Source organism: Xyrauchen texanus, chromosome 10 (assembly GCF_025860055.1).
Source record: "Xyrauchen texanus isolate HMW12.3.18 chromosome 10, RBS_HiC_50CHRs, whole genome shotgun sequence".
Taxonomy (NCBI): Eukaryota; Metazoa; Chordata; class Actinopteri; order Cypriniformes; family Catostomidae; genus Xyrauchen; species Xyrauchen texanus.
In genome coordinates, this window is record NC_068285.1 from 46,508,844 (window position 1) to 46,526,423 (window position 17,580).

The 17,580-nt window shown below is 44.8% G+C and overlaps 1 protein-coding gene across 2 annotated transcripts in view; it reads left to right on the forward strand.

Moving 5' to 3' along the window:
• LOC127650242 (CMP-N-acetylneuraminate-beta-galactosamide-alpha-2,3-sialyltransferase 1-like) overlaps nt 1-17,580 on the forward strand; it is a 104,773-nt gene that overhangs the window by 66,544 nt on the left and 20,649 nt on the right. For both annotated transcript variants that reach the window (XM_052135555.1, XM_052135554.1), the window contains one exon: nt 3,073-3,747. In XM_052135555.1, the coding sequence (XP_051991515.1) occupies nt 3,418-3,747 (330 nt within the window). In that variant the 5' untranslated portion in view covers nt 3,073-3,417. The remainder of the gene's footprint in view (nt 1-3,072; nt 3,748-17,580) is intronic.

Below are 17,580 nucleotides of genomic sequence, written 5' to 3' on the forward strand. Positions count from 1 at the left end.
CAAAATGTCCTCCTTTGAAAATCATTTCTGACCAAGAACACAAGAAAACCAAGGGATTAAATACACAAGGGGCAAATGATAAAACAAGGAACACCTGGGACTAATAATCACAAGAACCAGTGAAACAAAGACAATGACAAGGTCTAAAAAACCCATAATCAAAACACAAGACAGGCAGGGAACGTCTAGGTTACTGTTGTAACCTCCGTTCCCTGATGGAGGGAACGAGATGTTGTGTCGATGAAGCGACACTAGTTGGTCTCTCGAGAGCCTTGTGCATCTCTGAACTTGAGAAAAGGCCAATGAGAACTTGGTTGACAGAATTGACATGTCCTGCCCCCAGACATACGGGTACAAAGGGAGGGAAACATGCATCTGTCCATTCAGGTTTTGCACCGAGGAGCCGAGAATGATGTTCAGCCATAACAGTGGCTCAGTTCAGCGTCGTGGCCGGGAGGACACAACGTCTAATTCCCTCCATCAGGGAATGGAGGTTACAACAGTAACCTAGACATTCCCCGTCTGTCGCTCACTTCAACGTAGTGTCAAAGAAGCGACACTAGGGGTCCATATTCAATCATGTACCCCTAGTGTCCGTGTACGTGCGCTGCTGACGAAGGTGCGCGCAGGCAGTTGCGTGCCAAAGCGACAGGCTACGTCAGACTGCAAGTACCCATCCCCAAGCCCCATATATCATCATAAGTCAAGTGAAGTCCTGTCAATTTTATTTGTATACCGCCTTTCACAACACACATCATTTCAAAGCAGCTTTACAGAAGATCAGGAATTAACAGACGATAAAACTGTAATGTCTATAATGTATATGAATCATCATTGTGAAATTAGATAAAATATGATTGTTAATCGTGTTTAAAAAAAGTTATGAAATAATAATTGTATCAATAACCCCAGTGAGCAAGCCAACGGCAACTATGGCAAGGAACACAAAACTCCATAAGATGTTGGTAAATGGGAGAAAATTTACCTTGGGAGAAACCAGACTCACTGTGGGCGCCAGTTCCCCTCTGGCTAACATCAAGAATGTAATGTCAATATTAATTATGTATAGTTAATGTCATGGTTTAAAATTATTAAACTAAGTAAGTGTTAAAGGTCAGTGTTTAAACATCGATTTTGTTTGAACTGTAAGATTAATGACCAATGTCTTTGAAGTCCATCCTGGATTAATTGCAGAAGTTCACATAGATGCAATTGTCCTTGTTAATTGGCTGAGGAATGCTTTTGTTGGCAATTGTTAGTCTATGTATTCCATTTCAAGATCGTAGTCAATCAGTAGACTGAGGTGAGCAGGCAGAGATCAGGGATGTGAAACGCAGTTCAACCTGGCCAGTAATTTCGGTGAGGTTCGGAGTGGTCCATCCTAAATCCAAGGTTCAGACAATGACATATGAAGTATCCCATGTCTTATGGTTGGAGTTGGCATCAGTTCATCCTATGAAGTCCATCATAATAGACTAAAGTGATGTTTGGCTGGCACCGGCTGCATTTAGTTATCATCATTCAGCGGCACGTAGCAGAGTCCAACACGAAGCAGGAATGGTGCTAGATCCAGACGGTTCTGGTGACCTCAGGATAGGAGTCCCGAGGTTGAGACAGGGAAACAAATAAAATAATATAAGCATAGATGCCATTCAATTTATTGCAGTTATAAATCATTGTTTCTGGTTTCTGGTTCGGGCAGACTAAACTAAAGCAGCGTAATTGTGAGATGGGGGAAAAATTAGGTGTATGCCTGGCTAAATAGATGAGTCTTTAGTCTAGACATAAACTGAGGGAGTGTGTCTGCATCTCGAACAGTGTTAGGGAGACTATTACATAGTTTAGGAGCCAAATATGAAAATGATCTACCTTTTTGATATTCTAGGAACTATTAACAGGCTATAATTTTGAGATCATAATGAACGTGATGGAATATAGCGTGGTAGAACGTCACTTAAGTACTGTCGAGCTAGACCATTCAGCACATCAAATACAATATTGTTTATATATATAAACAATATTGTATTTGATGTGCTGAATTGTAATGTCATACATTTCTATAGAGCAAGGAGAGGACATTATCATGGCCAAAGTCACTAATATTATAGTGAGTGTATATATAATATATATAAACAATTCTTGTCGTGTTTTTATACACCAAACACTATATTGACGCTGTCTCAGGAGGTTATGGTAAAATTGCATCATAATAGCTTCTAATATAAAACCATGACATCTTTATAATGACAGAGCAAGCTGCATATGTAAAATAATGTCACACTTTAAATATGGGCCTATCTTATAAACGTTTGTCAGTATTTTCAAGGCTCATTTTTTATTGTTGTGGGCATGTATGTAATGTAATGATGATAAAGAGATATACCTCAAAACCCTGTTGCATCACATTTTATAAACACATTTTCAACACAATTTTCTGTTTATAATGTACAAAAAAGTAGCACATGTTGCTTAGATTCAGTAAATACTAAATTAGAAATATCAGTAGCAATATAAACGTTATTTTTTCTTTTACTCTATCAAAATCAGAAAAGATTTCACATCAAAAAGATAAGTGCATCACAACACAAAGGCACACATTTTGGAAATTAAATTACAAGATCTTCTTCTTCCAGAAAAGTACAGAAACTTTCACAAGCAAAGTTGTTAATCATTTTTATTATCGATTATTATTGATTTTATCGATTATTTGTTGCAGCACTATTTCATTGGTCTCCTTGATTTTTTCCTTCTGACCAATATGGTTGCGAAGATATTAGCAAAAATATAAAAGAGTGTTAAAGATTTACCCGGGTCTGTGTTCACCTTAGTAGGATGTGGAATTTAGGAACATCCTGCCAAATTCGGAGTCTCTAGGATGGATGCTTTTTGTTATTTTGTTATTTAGGGCAGAACAAGAAGAAATAGAAAATCAGCACAAAGGGGTTATAGGACCATTGGTGCTTGGATCCCTAATAAAAAGATGATTCTTCAGGAAAAGGGTCAAAGAACACATCACACTAGCTCTAAATGTCTGCTGATATTTAGACATAATTTCCTATGTTTGTCTTCCAGGTGGATCATTACAAAGACCAGACCAGATAAGAGCCATTGACCCCTTTAAATCAATATCTGGAGAGAGAGAGAGAGAGACAGAGAAACCATCGTAGCACCAGAAACCATCGTAGCACTCAGCAGAATTTGACATGCAAGCGGCGAATGACGACTGGATTTACTGTATTTTTCATCTCCACAAACCATGATCAGACCTTTACCATTACAATGTGGATACCTGACAGAGTACAGTATCACATGACTGTAGAGTTTGATTTTCTTCAATTTTTTTGTAGCAAAGAGGGTGTTTGAGAATAGAACGTATGTGGTATGTCACTGTGGATCATTTTCTAGATTTTTAACCTGATGAGAGTGACAGACGGGGCTTGTTCCAAACTCAAGATGTCTTTGTTTTGGCAAAGGAAAATGTTCACATTGATGGCACTCTTCTGTGCTGTTACCTTCTCCATGTTTGTGTTCAGTTACACACTGAGAGAGCCTTCGCTGTACTTGTTAAAATCTGCTCTTGGTCTCGGGGAGAGCACATGTGCCTGCCATCGCTGTATAACACACCTGCATGATGATGATGATGATGAAGATGACGGTTGGTTTATGGAGCGATTTAACCAGTCTTTCCATCCGCTGATGTCCAGGAAAAACAGTTTGCTTACAGACGACACTTACAGATGGTGGCAGGTCAGTAAATGAAAACGCTGGCTGAGTCAGTTCTGTTATACAGAACCTTTAAACTCTGTATATTTGCTAGATGAAAATTATTCTGTTGTAATTTAAATTATTTAATTTAATTTAAAGGTGCACTAAGTAATTTTTTCCCTATTAAAAATGTTTACCCCTTAAGAATTAAGTGTAATTTTGAAACATACGTATAAAATCATGAGCACTCACATGAGGTGAGGACTCTAGTCATATCAGTAACCTTATAAAAGCACCTCATGGGGGCTGCCATTTTAGAATCACATGACCATCTGAATACTACTCACTTAATCTCAGTAACCGTCTTGTTATTGGACACTTTCACGCATGGATTGAATGAATCACGTCTGATTGTGAATTGTGAATTTCTTCAATGGCATCTGTAGTGTATGCGATCAAACATAACACAATCAAGCACTCACAATCTGTGCAGTAGGCTGATCAACTCTTTACTGAACTTGTGTATTGAAAATCACATTCAATACTATTACATATGCAACCGCAAGGGGGCAGACCATAGAAAACAGCTATGAATGCACATGCATTACATTTCCTCCCTCTTAGATTAACTATGCTAGAGAAAATTAAAATCCACAAATTTTAGGCTTAAAGAATAACACATGAATTGTATGTATTCACACATTTAACATCAACTAGGGGTGGGCGTTATACCGGTAGACATGTTAAACTGTTTGAAATTTGCCAACAGGTATACATTTTGGATTATTGTCTCTATCACGGTAACACAAAATTGCCACACAGAAAATGTGTACAGCACATAACACGTACACACTGTCAGAGGTGGTGTGATTGCTCATTCCTCAAATTCATTTGAATGAGAATATAAAGAGGAGTTTATGAATTTAACTTCGACAAGGCTCGCTTTCTTAAGGCCCTCATCTCCCAGATCGGCCTATTCGGCGACACCGTTGAGGACTTTGCCCAGCAGTTCTCCAAACAGATGGAGGCCATTCAACACATCTTGCCGAGGGCGTCCCCCTGCGGCGGTGAAACCCCAGGCAACTCCGCCCCAGCGTAGAGCTCCCCACAGGAAGCAGACGCCCCCCATCTCACAAACCACCTCCCGCACCCAGAAACGGGCAACCCAAGGAAAGAGATGTCTGCCACAGAGCTGGTATCCTGACCACTCCATCCCCCGGTGGAGGGCCGGGTGGAGAATCGTTTGTTACCTTTTCTTTGCTTGCCAACCCACGTTGTCACAAAGGAAGCGGTTTCCTCACTCCCTAGGTCACGGCCCACAATGGCCGTTCTCACGGCGATCAGACACCGAGCACTTGCAGTCGGGTCCCCATGAAAGCGAACCTTCTGCCTTCACATGCCCAACTGCACTACACTCATACCTCAGGCCGGCAGGTGGTGATGAGTCTAGAGTTCATCTCTACAGAACCTCCTCTTCAATCAAATATCTGTGGAGGTTTTCTACTCCTTTCAGGGTAATGTCTTTGTGAACATGATGGTGGCTCAGGTCCAGTCGGAGTTGTCACATCAGGTACACTTTCTTTCTGGTCAGAGTCATTCATATTGACTTAGGCAGGGTTGGCAATTTCAACAGCATCCTTCCTTGTCTCTGTCATTTGAATCAGAGATGGGGGAAAGGTGGATTTCACTTGACAGTCCACTAACTGATCTGCACGATGCCTCCATGTGGTTTCTCCAACATCCACTGTGTATGTCAGGGGTCCTGTTCTGGTGCTGATTGTGACTGGTTGCCACTTCTTTGTTCTGTAGCCGCAAGGTCTTCTTGACCCACCTGAAAGCTTGTAGGATTTTCATTCATGTGCGCAAATTGTTTGATTTCAACATCTCTCCTGACATCAGTTTTGGTGAGGTCTATGCAAAATCTCAAGTTTCTCTTGAGGAACATCATAGCTGGAGTTTTGCCAGTGGTTGCATGCACTGTAATTCTGTACATAAATAAGAAGTTGTCTATTTTGTGTTGCAGTGAAATGTTGTCATTGTCCATTGCTTTCATTACTTTTTGATAGTCTGTACAAATCTTTCTGCTAAGCCATTGGTGGCAGGATTGTAATTGCCAGTTTGGCCAGGTGGCAGTTTGTTGCCCTTCTGTTTCAAGAATTTGTTTTAAACTGGCGTCCGTTGTCAGGGCAGATTTGTTCTGGTAAACTGTTCCTGGAGAATATTGTCCTCAATACAGAAACAGTCTTTTCTGATGTTGTTTTTTCATTTGAAGAACTTCAGGCTATTTAGAGTGCGTATCGACAGTAATTAGGACCATGGAGCTTTTAAATGGGCAAAATCAACGTGCACTCTATGCCATGGTGTTGAAGGCCATTCCCATGGGTGAAGCTTTTGGTGGTGGGTTCTGAATCTTCTGACATCCCTGGCATATTGATAGATCCTCAATATGTTTGTCTATTCCCAGTCACCAAATGTAACTAAGCGCAAGGCTCTTCATTTTACAATGCCTAAACATCCTTCATTGAGTGTGTCTAGCATCCTGCTGTGCAATTTGAATGACAACTTTTAAGCATCAGCATTCCTTGGCATACATACATTTGGTCTGTCCTCTCTGAGGATACAATGAGCTTCCGTGTGCAGGATTTCCTCTCACCGTAATGTCATAGACTTGAGATAACATTGGGTCATTTCGGGTTTCTCTTTGGATGAGAGCATTTTTCACAGGTAGTTAATTGACAGTTGTCCTCTGTCTTTAGTGGTAAGCACGACAAGCCATCTGCATTACCATGTAACTTGGTGCCTTTGTACTCAATTTCATATTGTGAGCACCAAAAAAGACCAACGCTACAGACCTGCCAACGCCATTACTGAGAAACCCTTTCTGAAGTGGTGATGGTCTGTGACCAGGGTGAACGTTTGACCATACAGGCAATGGTGAAATTTGTTTACACCCCATACAAGGCTAAGCACTTCTCTGTCTATCTGTGCATAGTTATGTTCGGCTGCCATTAGTGATCTGGATGTGAAGGCTATTAGTTTTTCCGTGCCGTCTGTGAACTTATGTGACTGCATAGCGCTGATTCCATATGTAATGCATCACATGCATGTCTGATGGGTATAGATGGATTAAAGTGTGCAAGCACTACATCAGAATTTATGAGTCTCTGTGAGTGCCATTCACATCCAAATTATGTAGGGCCTCTGTTCTCCAGTACATACAGGTCTAACTGTGAATGGTTCTCTTTGTAGTTTACAGTCAATGTTAATTAGCCTTTTGGAGAAACCTTTTCACCAGTATATGTCTTTAATATCATTTATGTCTTGTGCAGTCATATTTTTGAGAACAATTGCTTGTAATCAGCTGTGGAGATGACAGATACAGCAGATCCAGTGTCTAACTCCATTTTGAGTTTACTCCTGACACTTCTGGAGTGATCCAAATAACTCTGTGATCTGCCTCATTAATGCTGTGCAATTTTGCACCCATCACACTCATCAAGGCCACTTTCTTAACAGCATTGGCCTTGCAGTACAATTCCACTCTTTCAACCTAAGTTCCCTAATCCTCAACACTACTGTAAAATGCTGTGATAGTTCCAATAAACAAAATTAAAAGTCTTTTTTACACATTAATTGGCTCAGTATATGCACTCTTCTCTTTCGTGAACTTACATGCTGTAGAAGTTCCAATAAAGAGGAAGGAAGCGGCAAAGATCTCTGATCTTTGAGAAAAGGCCAATGGGAATTGTTGAGTGGAAATTGCATGCCACTCCCCCGGACATACAGTAAGGGTATAAAAGGAGCTAGCTCGCAACCACTCATTCAGATTTTTTCTTCGGAGCCAAGCAATGTTGACGTATTCCACTGCCAATCCATTCACCTCTGTAGAAAGCAAGTGATCTCCACAGCTCTTGGATTTCACTGCGCATCACAGCGGTTTCTCCCCCTCGCACAGATAAGTGCAGAGAACGCCCATGCGCACTTTAACAGCGCGCGTTGAGCACTAAAACAGTATATTTCTCCATAAAAAAAGGATATATTCCTCCCTAAAAGAGTATATATTCCCTAAAAGAATGGGCACTGATGGAAAGCGTCTTTTTTTAAAGATTCCCTATCCGGTTATGTGCAGTTCCTGGTTGCGGTCACTATCTCCCCGCTTCTTATGGTCATGATCTCTGCCTTATGTGTTTGGGCTCCAGACATGCTGAGACAGTATTTGTGGATTGTTTATGCCCCCACATTGCGATTGCCGCTTTCCTTCCTCAGAGGGAGAGCCACTCCAGCCGCTCCCCGCCCCAGTTCTTCTGCCTGCGGGCACAAGGCCGAAATGGTTAGCGCTGGGGGCGATTTGGAGTCTTCAATAGAAGTAACTCCACCAGATGAATCCCCACAGATCTCCCATTCCCAAGCAAGCTTGTGCGTCTTGGTTGAGTTCTGGGATGAGTCAGGCGTCCCGCCTCAGAGCAGGTTCAACCGCTCATTCAGAGCTCAGGAGGAGGATGAGATGGAGAGCAGATTGCTTCAGTCTGAAGGGGAAGACTTTGCTGGGCTTACACCTTTGGGTGTGGTCACGCAGTCTGAAGCTGACGCCGAGCTGACGGCCATGCTTGCCCAGGCTGCCATGAGCGTCGGGCTAGAATGGAACCCTCAACCCTGCCCTGAACCCTTGCAGCTTGATGGTTGGTTCCTGGGCACGGAGCGCCGCTCACTGCCCCGGTCCCTTTCTTCCCGGAGGTGCATGAGGAGCTCACAATGTCATGGCGTGCAACTTTCAATGCCCGGCCCTGACCTTTCAGCTCCTCCACGCTCACTACCCTCGACGGTGAGGCTGCCAGGGGGTACTTGGCGATTCCACAGGTGGTTACGGTGCACCTGTGCCCACAAAGCAGTGCCACCTGGCTTAACAGCCTGAGATCGCTGGAGACCGCACATTTAAAGCACGACTCTACAGAGGCGGCCCCCACACCCTTGCACGCCCAGCTGTGGCACAACACACCTGGCTGCCCTCCTGACTGAGCTCACGTCCATCAAGAGGGTAGGAGACCTGCAGATGTTCTCTGCCAGTGACACATACCTGGAGTTCGGTCCAGAATACTCTCACGTGGTCCTGTGGCCCCGACCAAGCTATATGCCCAAGATTCCCACAATCTCGTTTAGGGATCTGGTGGTGAAACTGCAAGCGAAGCTGCCACAGGAGGAGGACGTCTCAGCCTTTCCGTTGCTGGTGCGTGCTTTGTGCATCTACTTGGATTTCATACAGAACTTTAGATTCTCTGAGCAGCTCTTTGTCTGCTTCGGAGGACAACGGAATGGAAGTGTTTTCTCCAAACAGAGGATCGCCCACTGGGTCGTTGACACCATTGCTTTGGCATACCACACCCAGGACGTGCTGCCACCCTTGGGGCTTAGGGCACATTCTACCAGGGCCCCGCCCAATGGCACCTCTTTAGCAGACATCGGTAGAGCAGTGGGCTGGCAACGGCCAATATCTTTGTGAAGTTCCACAATCTCTGGGTTAGGCCGGTTCATCCCGTGTGTTGTCAGGTACGAACTGGTAAGTTTGCGGGACAACTGGCCAGGTGTACCGCTTGAATATAGTGCCTTTCCAGATGTGCCCTTTTTACCCAACCAGCAGTGTTCATGACACCTGGACGCCCTTCCTCATTAGCCCTGTGGCAGGCGGATTCATGGAGAAATTCGATACCGGCCCAGTTTGTGTGCTAATAGGCCTTGTACTGGGGTAGGTGCTCCTCATGCACTGGTTGCCTTTATGTAACCCTGTGTGATATATTTACTGCAAGATGGTTTCCTCGTTGGTAAACCCGCGTCTTCCTTGGGAAAAGTACCCCTCTGCCACCGGTCGCCATGTTTGTAGAGCTCCATCCCCTCTGGGTAGGACCTGCATTGCCGACAAGACTCGGTAAGACCATGTGATGTATTTCCACACAATTGCCTACCCTTCAGGCAGGCTGGGGTCTCCGCAGTGCCTTCCCCTTGGGAATGGACACCCCCCCAACCCCCCAAAAGTGGACACATATGGCCCCCAGCTGAACGATTTCCATTCTTTTTTGGGGAGAAAAAAAGAAGAGAAGAGCCCACTTTTTTTAAGTCGACTTGTCTCCAAGGTGCGGGGACCGTACGGCGCTTGTAGGATAGTTGGGGGAGGTTATGTGATAGCTAGGTTTGCTGGTTATAAGGCACGCAATGGTTTGCCCATCTTGCAAAGCCAGTCCACGTAACACAGTTCAGCTAGTTGTGGCATTTCATATAGGGACCCCTAGTGTCACTACATTGACACAACATCGAGTGAGTGACAGATAGGGAAGGTCCTGGTTACTTATGTAAACTCCATTCCCTGATGGAGGGAACGAGATATTGTGTCCCTCCTGCCACAACACTGAACTACTCTTTGAAATGGCCTGGACCCTGTCTTGGCTCCTCAGAGTGGTTGCGAGCCAGCTCCTTTTATACCCATATCTCTGGGGGAGTAGCATGCAAATTCCACTCGCCAATTCCCATTGGCCTTTTCTCAAAGATCAGAGGTGTTTGGGGCACCCAAGGGCGACCCCTAGTGTCACTACATCGACACAACTTCTCGTTCCCTCCATCAGGGAATGGAGGTTACGAAAGTAACCAGGACATTTGCACTCACAGATTCACACTAATGATCAACAGCATCACACAGACATTAACGATCAACAGCTTCACTCAGACATTTGTAAATAGCTTTTCAGCCTCCGCATCGGGTGTGCATGTCTCGGACTCTCTCTCCCTCATTGGCATTCTCTGCGACCTTTTCAAGCCCATCTCTATCGTCACTGTGAGACACAGGTGTTACGTACAATTAATCATCAGGCGATGACCCGGTTTTCAGTCATTTTTTTCCTACCCTCAGTTTTTCTCTGCCAACCAGAGCTGGTTACCACTTCAGTAGGTGCCGAACCGATCCTCGTCACCAATTTTGTTGTGTATGTGATCAAACATGACTCAGTCAAGCACTCGATATTATCTGTGCAGGCAACTCAACTCTTTACTGTACTTGTGTGTTGAAAATCACATTCAATTCTATTAAACATGCAGCCACAAGGGGGCAGACTTTCACCGTAGAAAACAGCTATGATAACATCTCGGTTACATATGTAACCTCGACTCCCTGAGGGAACGAGACATTGTGTCACTGTGCTGATGCTATGGGAGTGTGCTTCTACATGACCTTGTTGAAACCCTTCTATAATAATGTCAATGCAAAGATTGTTTATGGTGTTTAAGCCCCTTTTAGGCGCGAAGCTGTCCAGTATAAAAGCGGGCACGCAAACACCATTCCTCAGATTTTTCTGGTTGAGGAACAAAGAGTGCATTGTTCACACTTCAAAAAACTCTGTAGTGCGGACAGATTACGCATGCCTCATAACCTTCAACTCAGGGAACCAAAGTTACATATGTGACCGAGATATTCCCTTATGATTCAGTTCACTTGACATTGCATCACTAATCTGTCTCTATGGCGAACCGATTCCATCACGCCACACTACAAGACATAACCCTCCCAGAGAAGAAAACATGTTGCCGCAGTCCCGCAGTATGCAGCCAACATGAGTATGCCGCAAGTGAATGACGCTCATGGTGAGCCTGGAGGGGAACACTCAAACTGAATATATAAACTATAGTCATGTAGTATAAATAAACCCCTTTACGAACCCAGTTGTGAAGGAAGTTTTATTTATAATGAAATGCTTGTGACTTTTGGGAAATTATGACAGCCTTAATGCAGGCGGTTGTGTAAAATGATGGGGAACCCATACTTAAAGGAGGGACTTAAGTATATGTTTCGCCAACAAATAGCGCTCTAGAGAGAGAGGACTTGTGATGAGAGAGACGTTACTTCTAGGTTGTAAAACCTTGCGAATGTGTTTTGAGAAGACCATCCTGCTGCAAAACATATGTCTTGTAAGGACACACTGTTCGTCCATGCTGATGAAGATGCCTCTAGTTGAGTTTGCTTTAACACCAATTGGGCAATTTTCCCCCAGTGACTCATAAGCCAGGGTGATCACATCAATGATCCAGTGAGAAAGTCTCTGCTTGGAGGTGTACATTCCTTTCGTGTGTCCTGCAAAGCACACAAAGAGCTGGTCAGACAGTCTGAATTGGTGGGTGCACTCAACGTATGTATAAAGCTTTCACACAGGGCATAACAAATGAGAACAACAGAGTCCAGAGGCTCGAAGGGGGGCCCCACAAGCACTTATAGGACCAGAGTTAGGTCCCAAATTGGGACTATAGCCTGGCGAGGGGGATTTAGCCGCCTCGCTCCCCTAAGGAATTTTTTGAATGAATCATGTTTGCCTATAGAGGCTTCAGGTGCGTGATATGCAGATATAGTTGCCACTTAAACTTTGAGCATTGATGGAGTGAGCCCTGCCTCCAAATGCTCTTGAATAAATGTACGAATATCAGGTACGGGGCAGTTCACTGGGTCTTTGCCATGTGAAAAGCACCAATAAGTGAACACATTCCATTTCAGTGTGTAAAGGCATCTCGTAGATAGCACTCTAGCCTGTAAAATGGTTTTCATTACAACTAAGTCAGTTCTGGCATGTTTAGCATGTTCTGTTAAGGGGCCACGCAAGTGTCCTGCATTTGAGAGGAGTTGCCCCCTTAGCAGTATTTCCCATAGAGAACTATCCAGAATCTCTATAATTTCTGGAAACCATGACTGATTGGACCACTTCGGCACAACAAATAAAATTGTTTCCTTGTCCTATCAGACTTTGCATATAAGGCACACCGGCGGAAATATAGCCTGGTATCGCTCCTTGGTGTGACAATAGGTTCACACCGTAATTCAGACATAGGGAGAGGAGATTGCGCTCGCTCCACCGGAGGAGGAGACGCATCAGTCTCATCATTGGCAGGGAACAAATTCCGGCTTGATGGTTTATGTATGCCAGAACTGTTGTGTTGTCAGAGTGAATCAGAAAATGATAATTCACTATTTCGGATTGAAAAGCCTTCAAGGCTAGGAAAAGAGCTGACAGTTCCAGGTGGTTGATGTGCCACACCCACCTCACACCTGTACAAGTGAAGAAAGCCAGGCACCCTTCACACTCTGCACCCCAACCTGCATTGGAAGCATCCATTGTCACGAATTTACACCTGAAAATTTGCCCCATAAGTCCCAAAGCTTTTTGAAACAGCTCCAGTGGAAGTGCTTACCCCATTTTGAACTGATACAGAAACTGGAGAATGGACTGAACATGCTCACATGCTCGCTCATGGAGTCGAGACGGACTCCCAAAAAGGAGATTTGTTGGCTGGGGGAGAGCATGCTCTTCGCCTAGTTGACATTTATGTCCAGGCTATTCAGATGTTGGAGCAATAAGTCCCTGTTCTACATTGCAGTTCTACAGAGTATAGAGTTCCGCGGAGTGGGAAAACAGTGTGAAGGCTCGCTCACTAGATGAGACTGAGCGCCACTCACCACCAGGAAGCAGTTGTGCACTGTGTTCAATACATGCCTCAAAGTGTGATTAGTAGTGAGGAAGGAAATAATCAGGATGTCACATTGTGTCCAACCGATGTATAGATTTTTCTGTCTGCCAATATTATCGTCCGATATTAGCCTTTTACAGATATATCGTATTGGCGTATATGTTTTCCAGTATGTGCAGATATTAAAAAAAAATTGGTGGAACATATAATGCAGAAAACAATGCTTGGGGTGATTTAGAATTTGTGTCATAATGTAGTTTGTCCAGCAGAGAGCACTGTTTAGAGACCATTGTTTACAGAGCTGAGCTGACGGTGGTTCTGCTGACTTGTGGAGTTAAGTGGTGTGTTTAAGGTAAGTTGCTAACTAGTTTGTGAAAACATACTGGAAAGTTAATAAACAATGCCATCATGTTCCCTTTTTTATATAACTAATTTAACATTAACCCTGTCCCTGACAATCATGTCACTCATATTTATCACATCTGTTTGCTATGTTAGCCAGCTATAGTTTGTCAGTCCAGTCAGATAGTTTCAATCTGCTACTGACAATTCATGAGTGTTGATTTCACGCTATGTTGTTACCTAGTTGGTGAGATTCAGTGATGGAAAGTAAATAAATAACGTACATCTTATACTCTCCCTGACAACGAGCTTATAGCTAACTAGCTAACCACGTAACTATTTTCATAAATTGTCAGCGGAGTTGTATGTATAAACATGTTTTCAACAAACACATTTAATTTTTTTCAGGATTCTTAGTTTAGTTCCCTCTTCAACTGAACAATTCCAGTCATTGCATTTACAAAATGAAATATTTAACAGTCTGGTTTTCCACATTTGAAAGTTTCCCCTGAACTTGTATAGCAGAATATAGTGTAGCACCACTACAGCTGTTTATCTCTTGACTCGGCAGGTGTAAATGTTTCTTGTTTTACAACCTGCCCCTAAATAACTGGCAGTATTAAAATAGTCAGCATTTGACTGAAACTAGTACTACTGATGTTTATTTAGCAATTCAATTTATTTGAGTTTATTCTTTATTTAAATGGTCAGCAATTGACTGATACAAAACAAACAGTACTGATATTTATTTAGCTATACATTATATTATTTATTCTTTATTGAAACGTTCAGCAACTGACTGATACTAAACATACAGTACTGATTTTATTTAGCTATAATTTAAATTTATTCTTTAATTTATTATTTATTTAAATGTTCAGCAACTGACTGATACTGAACATGCAGTACTGATGTTTTTAAGCTATTTATTGTATTTTTATTTATTCTTTATTTTCTCAGCATTCATTTCTAGAATTTGTTGACAGTGTATAATAATAATGTCAAATATTCTTTGATAAAAATATTTCTTAAAGAAAGCAGCCTTCTGAGTACCTTTGCATAGTCATATCTGTGCAAAATCAGTGAACAATCCATATTGAAAAGGTCTGTTTTCATTCCAGCACAAAAATGAACTATACCGGCCACCATATCAGTAATTGGTGAATTTCCCTTCTCTAAAAAATGTTATCGGTCTCAAAAATTCCATATTGGGCACTAATGTCACAGACCACACAGGGTGGTGACAGCAGTCAATATAATCTGCCTCAAGCTTACACAGGATTTAGTTACCTCCTTTCAGGAAACCGAATCAGTTACCTAACGTAACCTCGGTTCTCTCTAGAAGAGGGAACGAGTATTGCGTAAGATAGCTTACGCTACGGGAAAGATTAATCTTTTCTGAGATATTGAAGCCAAAAAATTATCCTTAAATTTGTATCCATTGTCAACGCAGTGCAGCAGCTGCATACCTTGAGCGGGCTAGCTAGCGAGCTCATAGGTTGCTCTGCGGCAACTGCTGCAGCCTATAGACGAACTTGAGTGAACTTGCGTCCAATGACAGGCGCCCGCGCCGTCACTGTATCAAAGCCCGCCAGAATGGGCATGGCTAGAGTGCATATAAGTGTAAGTTCGTAGGCTGGAACCCTGGTTTTCATTGAATGAAGCGAAAATCGCTCGTGGCCGGCTACGCAATACTCGTTCCCTCTTCTAGAGAGAACCGAGGTTACGTTAGGTAACCGATTCGTTCTCTTACGAGAGGATCTCTCGTATTGCGTAAGCTAGCTTACGCTACGGGAACCCATTGTCAACGCCGTCGCGCTCAAGCATCCACTGCATGAGCCCCGGGGTGGGGGACCCGGGGGAGCCCTTGTGAGTGGGGGAATAATATTTGGCCGGCAAGAGTGCGGACCAGTGTGTGTGTAATACATAAGCACATAGTGGGAAGGGAAAGACAGAGCGGCGGTGCCGGTCTGTGTGGGATGTGTCCCGTCAGTGCAGCTCACCTGGGGAGCTGTAGCGTATTAAACCGCTAGTAGTTTTGCCTGCAGGGCGGGCACTTCCAGATTGTAAAATCTGACAATGGTGGAGGGGGAAGCCCAGCCCGCTGCCACACATATGTCGTGAATGGAAATCCCGCTGGACCATGCCCACAAGGAGGCCATGCCTCTAGTGGAGTGAGCCCTAATGCCTAACGGGCATGGCAGGTCTTTTGACGCGTACGCGGCAGCAATAGCGTCCACTATCCATCTAGACAGTGTCTGTTTCGAGGCGGCGAAACCTTTGGTGCGCCCTCCAAACGAAACGAAAAGCTGCTCAGAGCGTCTGAAAGAGGCGGAGCGCGCAGTATACAATCTCAGTGCTCTGACTGGGCAAAGGAGATTGGCGTCGCGTTCGCTATCGGATGCTGGCAGCGCCGATAGGGAAATGAGTTGTGCTCTGAAAGGAGTACCGATCACCTTGGGGACATAGCCGTGTCTAGGCTTTAAAATGACCTTGGAGTCACTTGGTCCAAACTCCATACACGCAGCGCTGACAGACAGCGCGTGAAGGTCTCCCACACGTTTAACTGATGACAGGGCAGTTAGAAAAACGGTTTTGAGTCAAAGGTATTTCAAATCCACGGATTGAAGCGGTTCGAAAGGGGGGGGCTTTCATAGCTTCGAGAACTACGGAAAGATCCCAGATAGGAACCGATGGGGGGCGTGGAGGGTTCATCCTTCTGGCTCCCCTGAGGAAGCGGATGACCAGCTCGTTTTTTCCCAGTGACTGGCCGTGCAGGGGTTCAGCGAACGCCGCGACGGCCGCCAAGTACACTTTGAGCGACGACACCCCACATGTCCGTAGGTCCAGGTCTCTGTCGGTGCACCATTTTGAAAACACAGACCATTTGGACGCATAGAGTCTTCTCGTGGAAGGGGCTGTAGCGTGTATGATAGTGTTTATTACTCCTTCTGGCAAAGCGACGGGTAGTCGTTGATCACCCACGCGTGCAGCGCCCAGCGCTCTGGGTGGGGATGCCAGATCGTGCCGCGAGCTTGAGAGAGGAGATCTGCTCTCACTGGAATGGGCCATGGGGCTGTCAGTGACAGCTGCATAAGCTCCGGGAACCATGTCTGATTCTCCCAGCATGGGGCTATGAGGAGCACCGAGTGACGCGTTTCCCTGATCCTCTGCATTACCTGTGGCAATAGCGAGACGGGAGGGAAGGCGTAAAGCGGCGGTTGGGCCAGTCCTGGGCCAGCGCGTCCTCGCTTTTCGAGAAAAATACTGGGCAGTGAGAGTTCTCTTCTGACGTAAAGAGGTCTATCTCTGCTCTGCCGAATATGCTCCATAACTTCTGGACTGTTTGAGCGTGCAGGGACCATTCCCCTGGGGAAATATTGTCTCTGGACAGTCTGTCTGGGCCGTCGTTCAGGTGGCCTGGCACGTGCGTCGCCCTCAGCGAGCGCAGGTGGCACTGGGACCAACTCAGTATGCGTTTTGTCAGATGGAAGAGGTTCCTGGATCTGACACCGCCCTGACAGTTTAGATAGGATACCACAGATCTGTTGTCCGAACGGACCAGGACGTGGTGACCCTGAATGACCGGGAGGAAGCGCACGAGCGCGTACTCGACCGCTATCATTTCCAGACAATTTATGTGAAGGAGCTTTTCCTGAACTGACCATAGGCCAAAAACCGGAGAGCCCTCGCAGACCGCGCCCCAACCCGTGTTGGACGCGTCTGTCGAGATGACTTTTCGGCGAGATACAGCTCCCATCGTCACTCCCCGCTGATACCATTCGGCCACTGCCCAGGGCTGCAGAGCTGAGATACAGGTCTGAGTCACTCTGATCGGCTGGCGGCCCGTGGCCCAAGCCCGGCGAGACGCGCGGGTGTTTAGCCAATGCTGAAGCGGGCGCATGCACAGTAAACCCAGCTGAAGTACTGCTGCGGCTGAGGCCATGTAACCTAGCATTCTCAGAAATTTTTTCAGAGGCGTGAGGCTGTTCATCTGAAAGGACGCGGCTAGTCGCTGAACTCGACGTGCGCGCTGTGTAG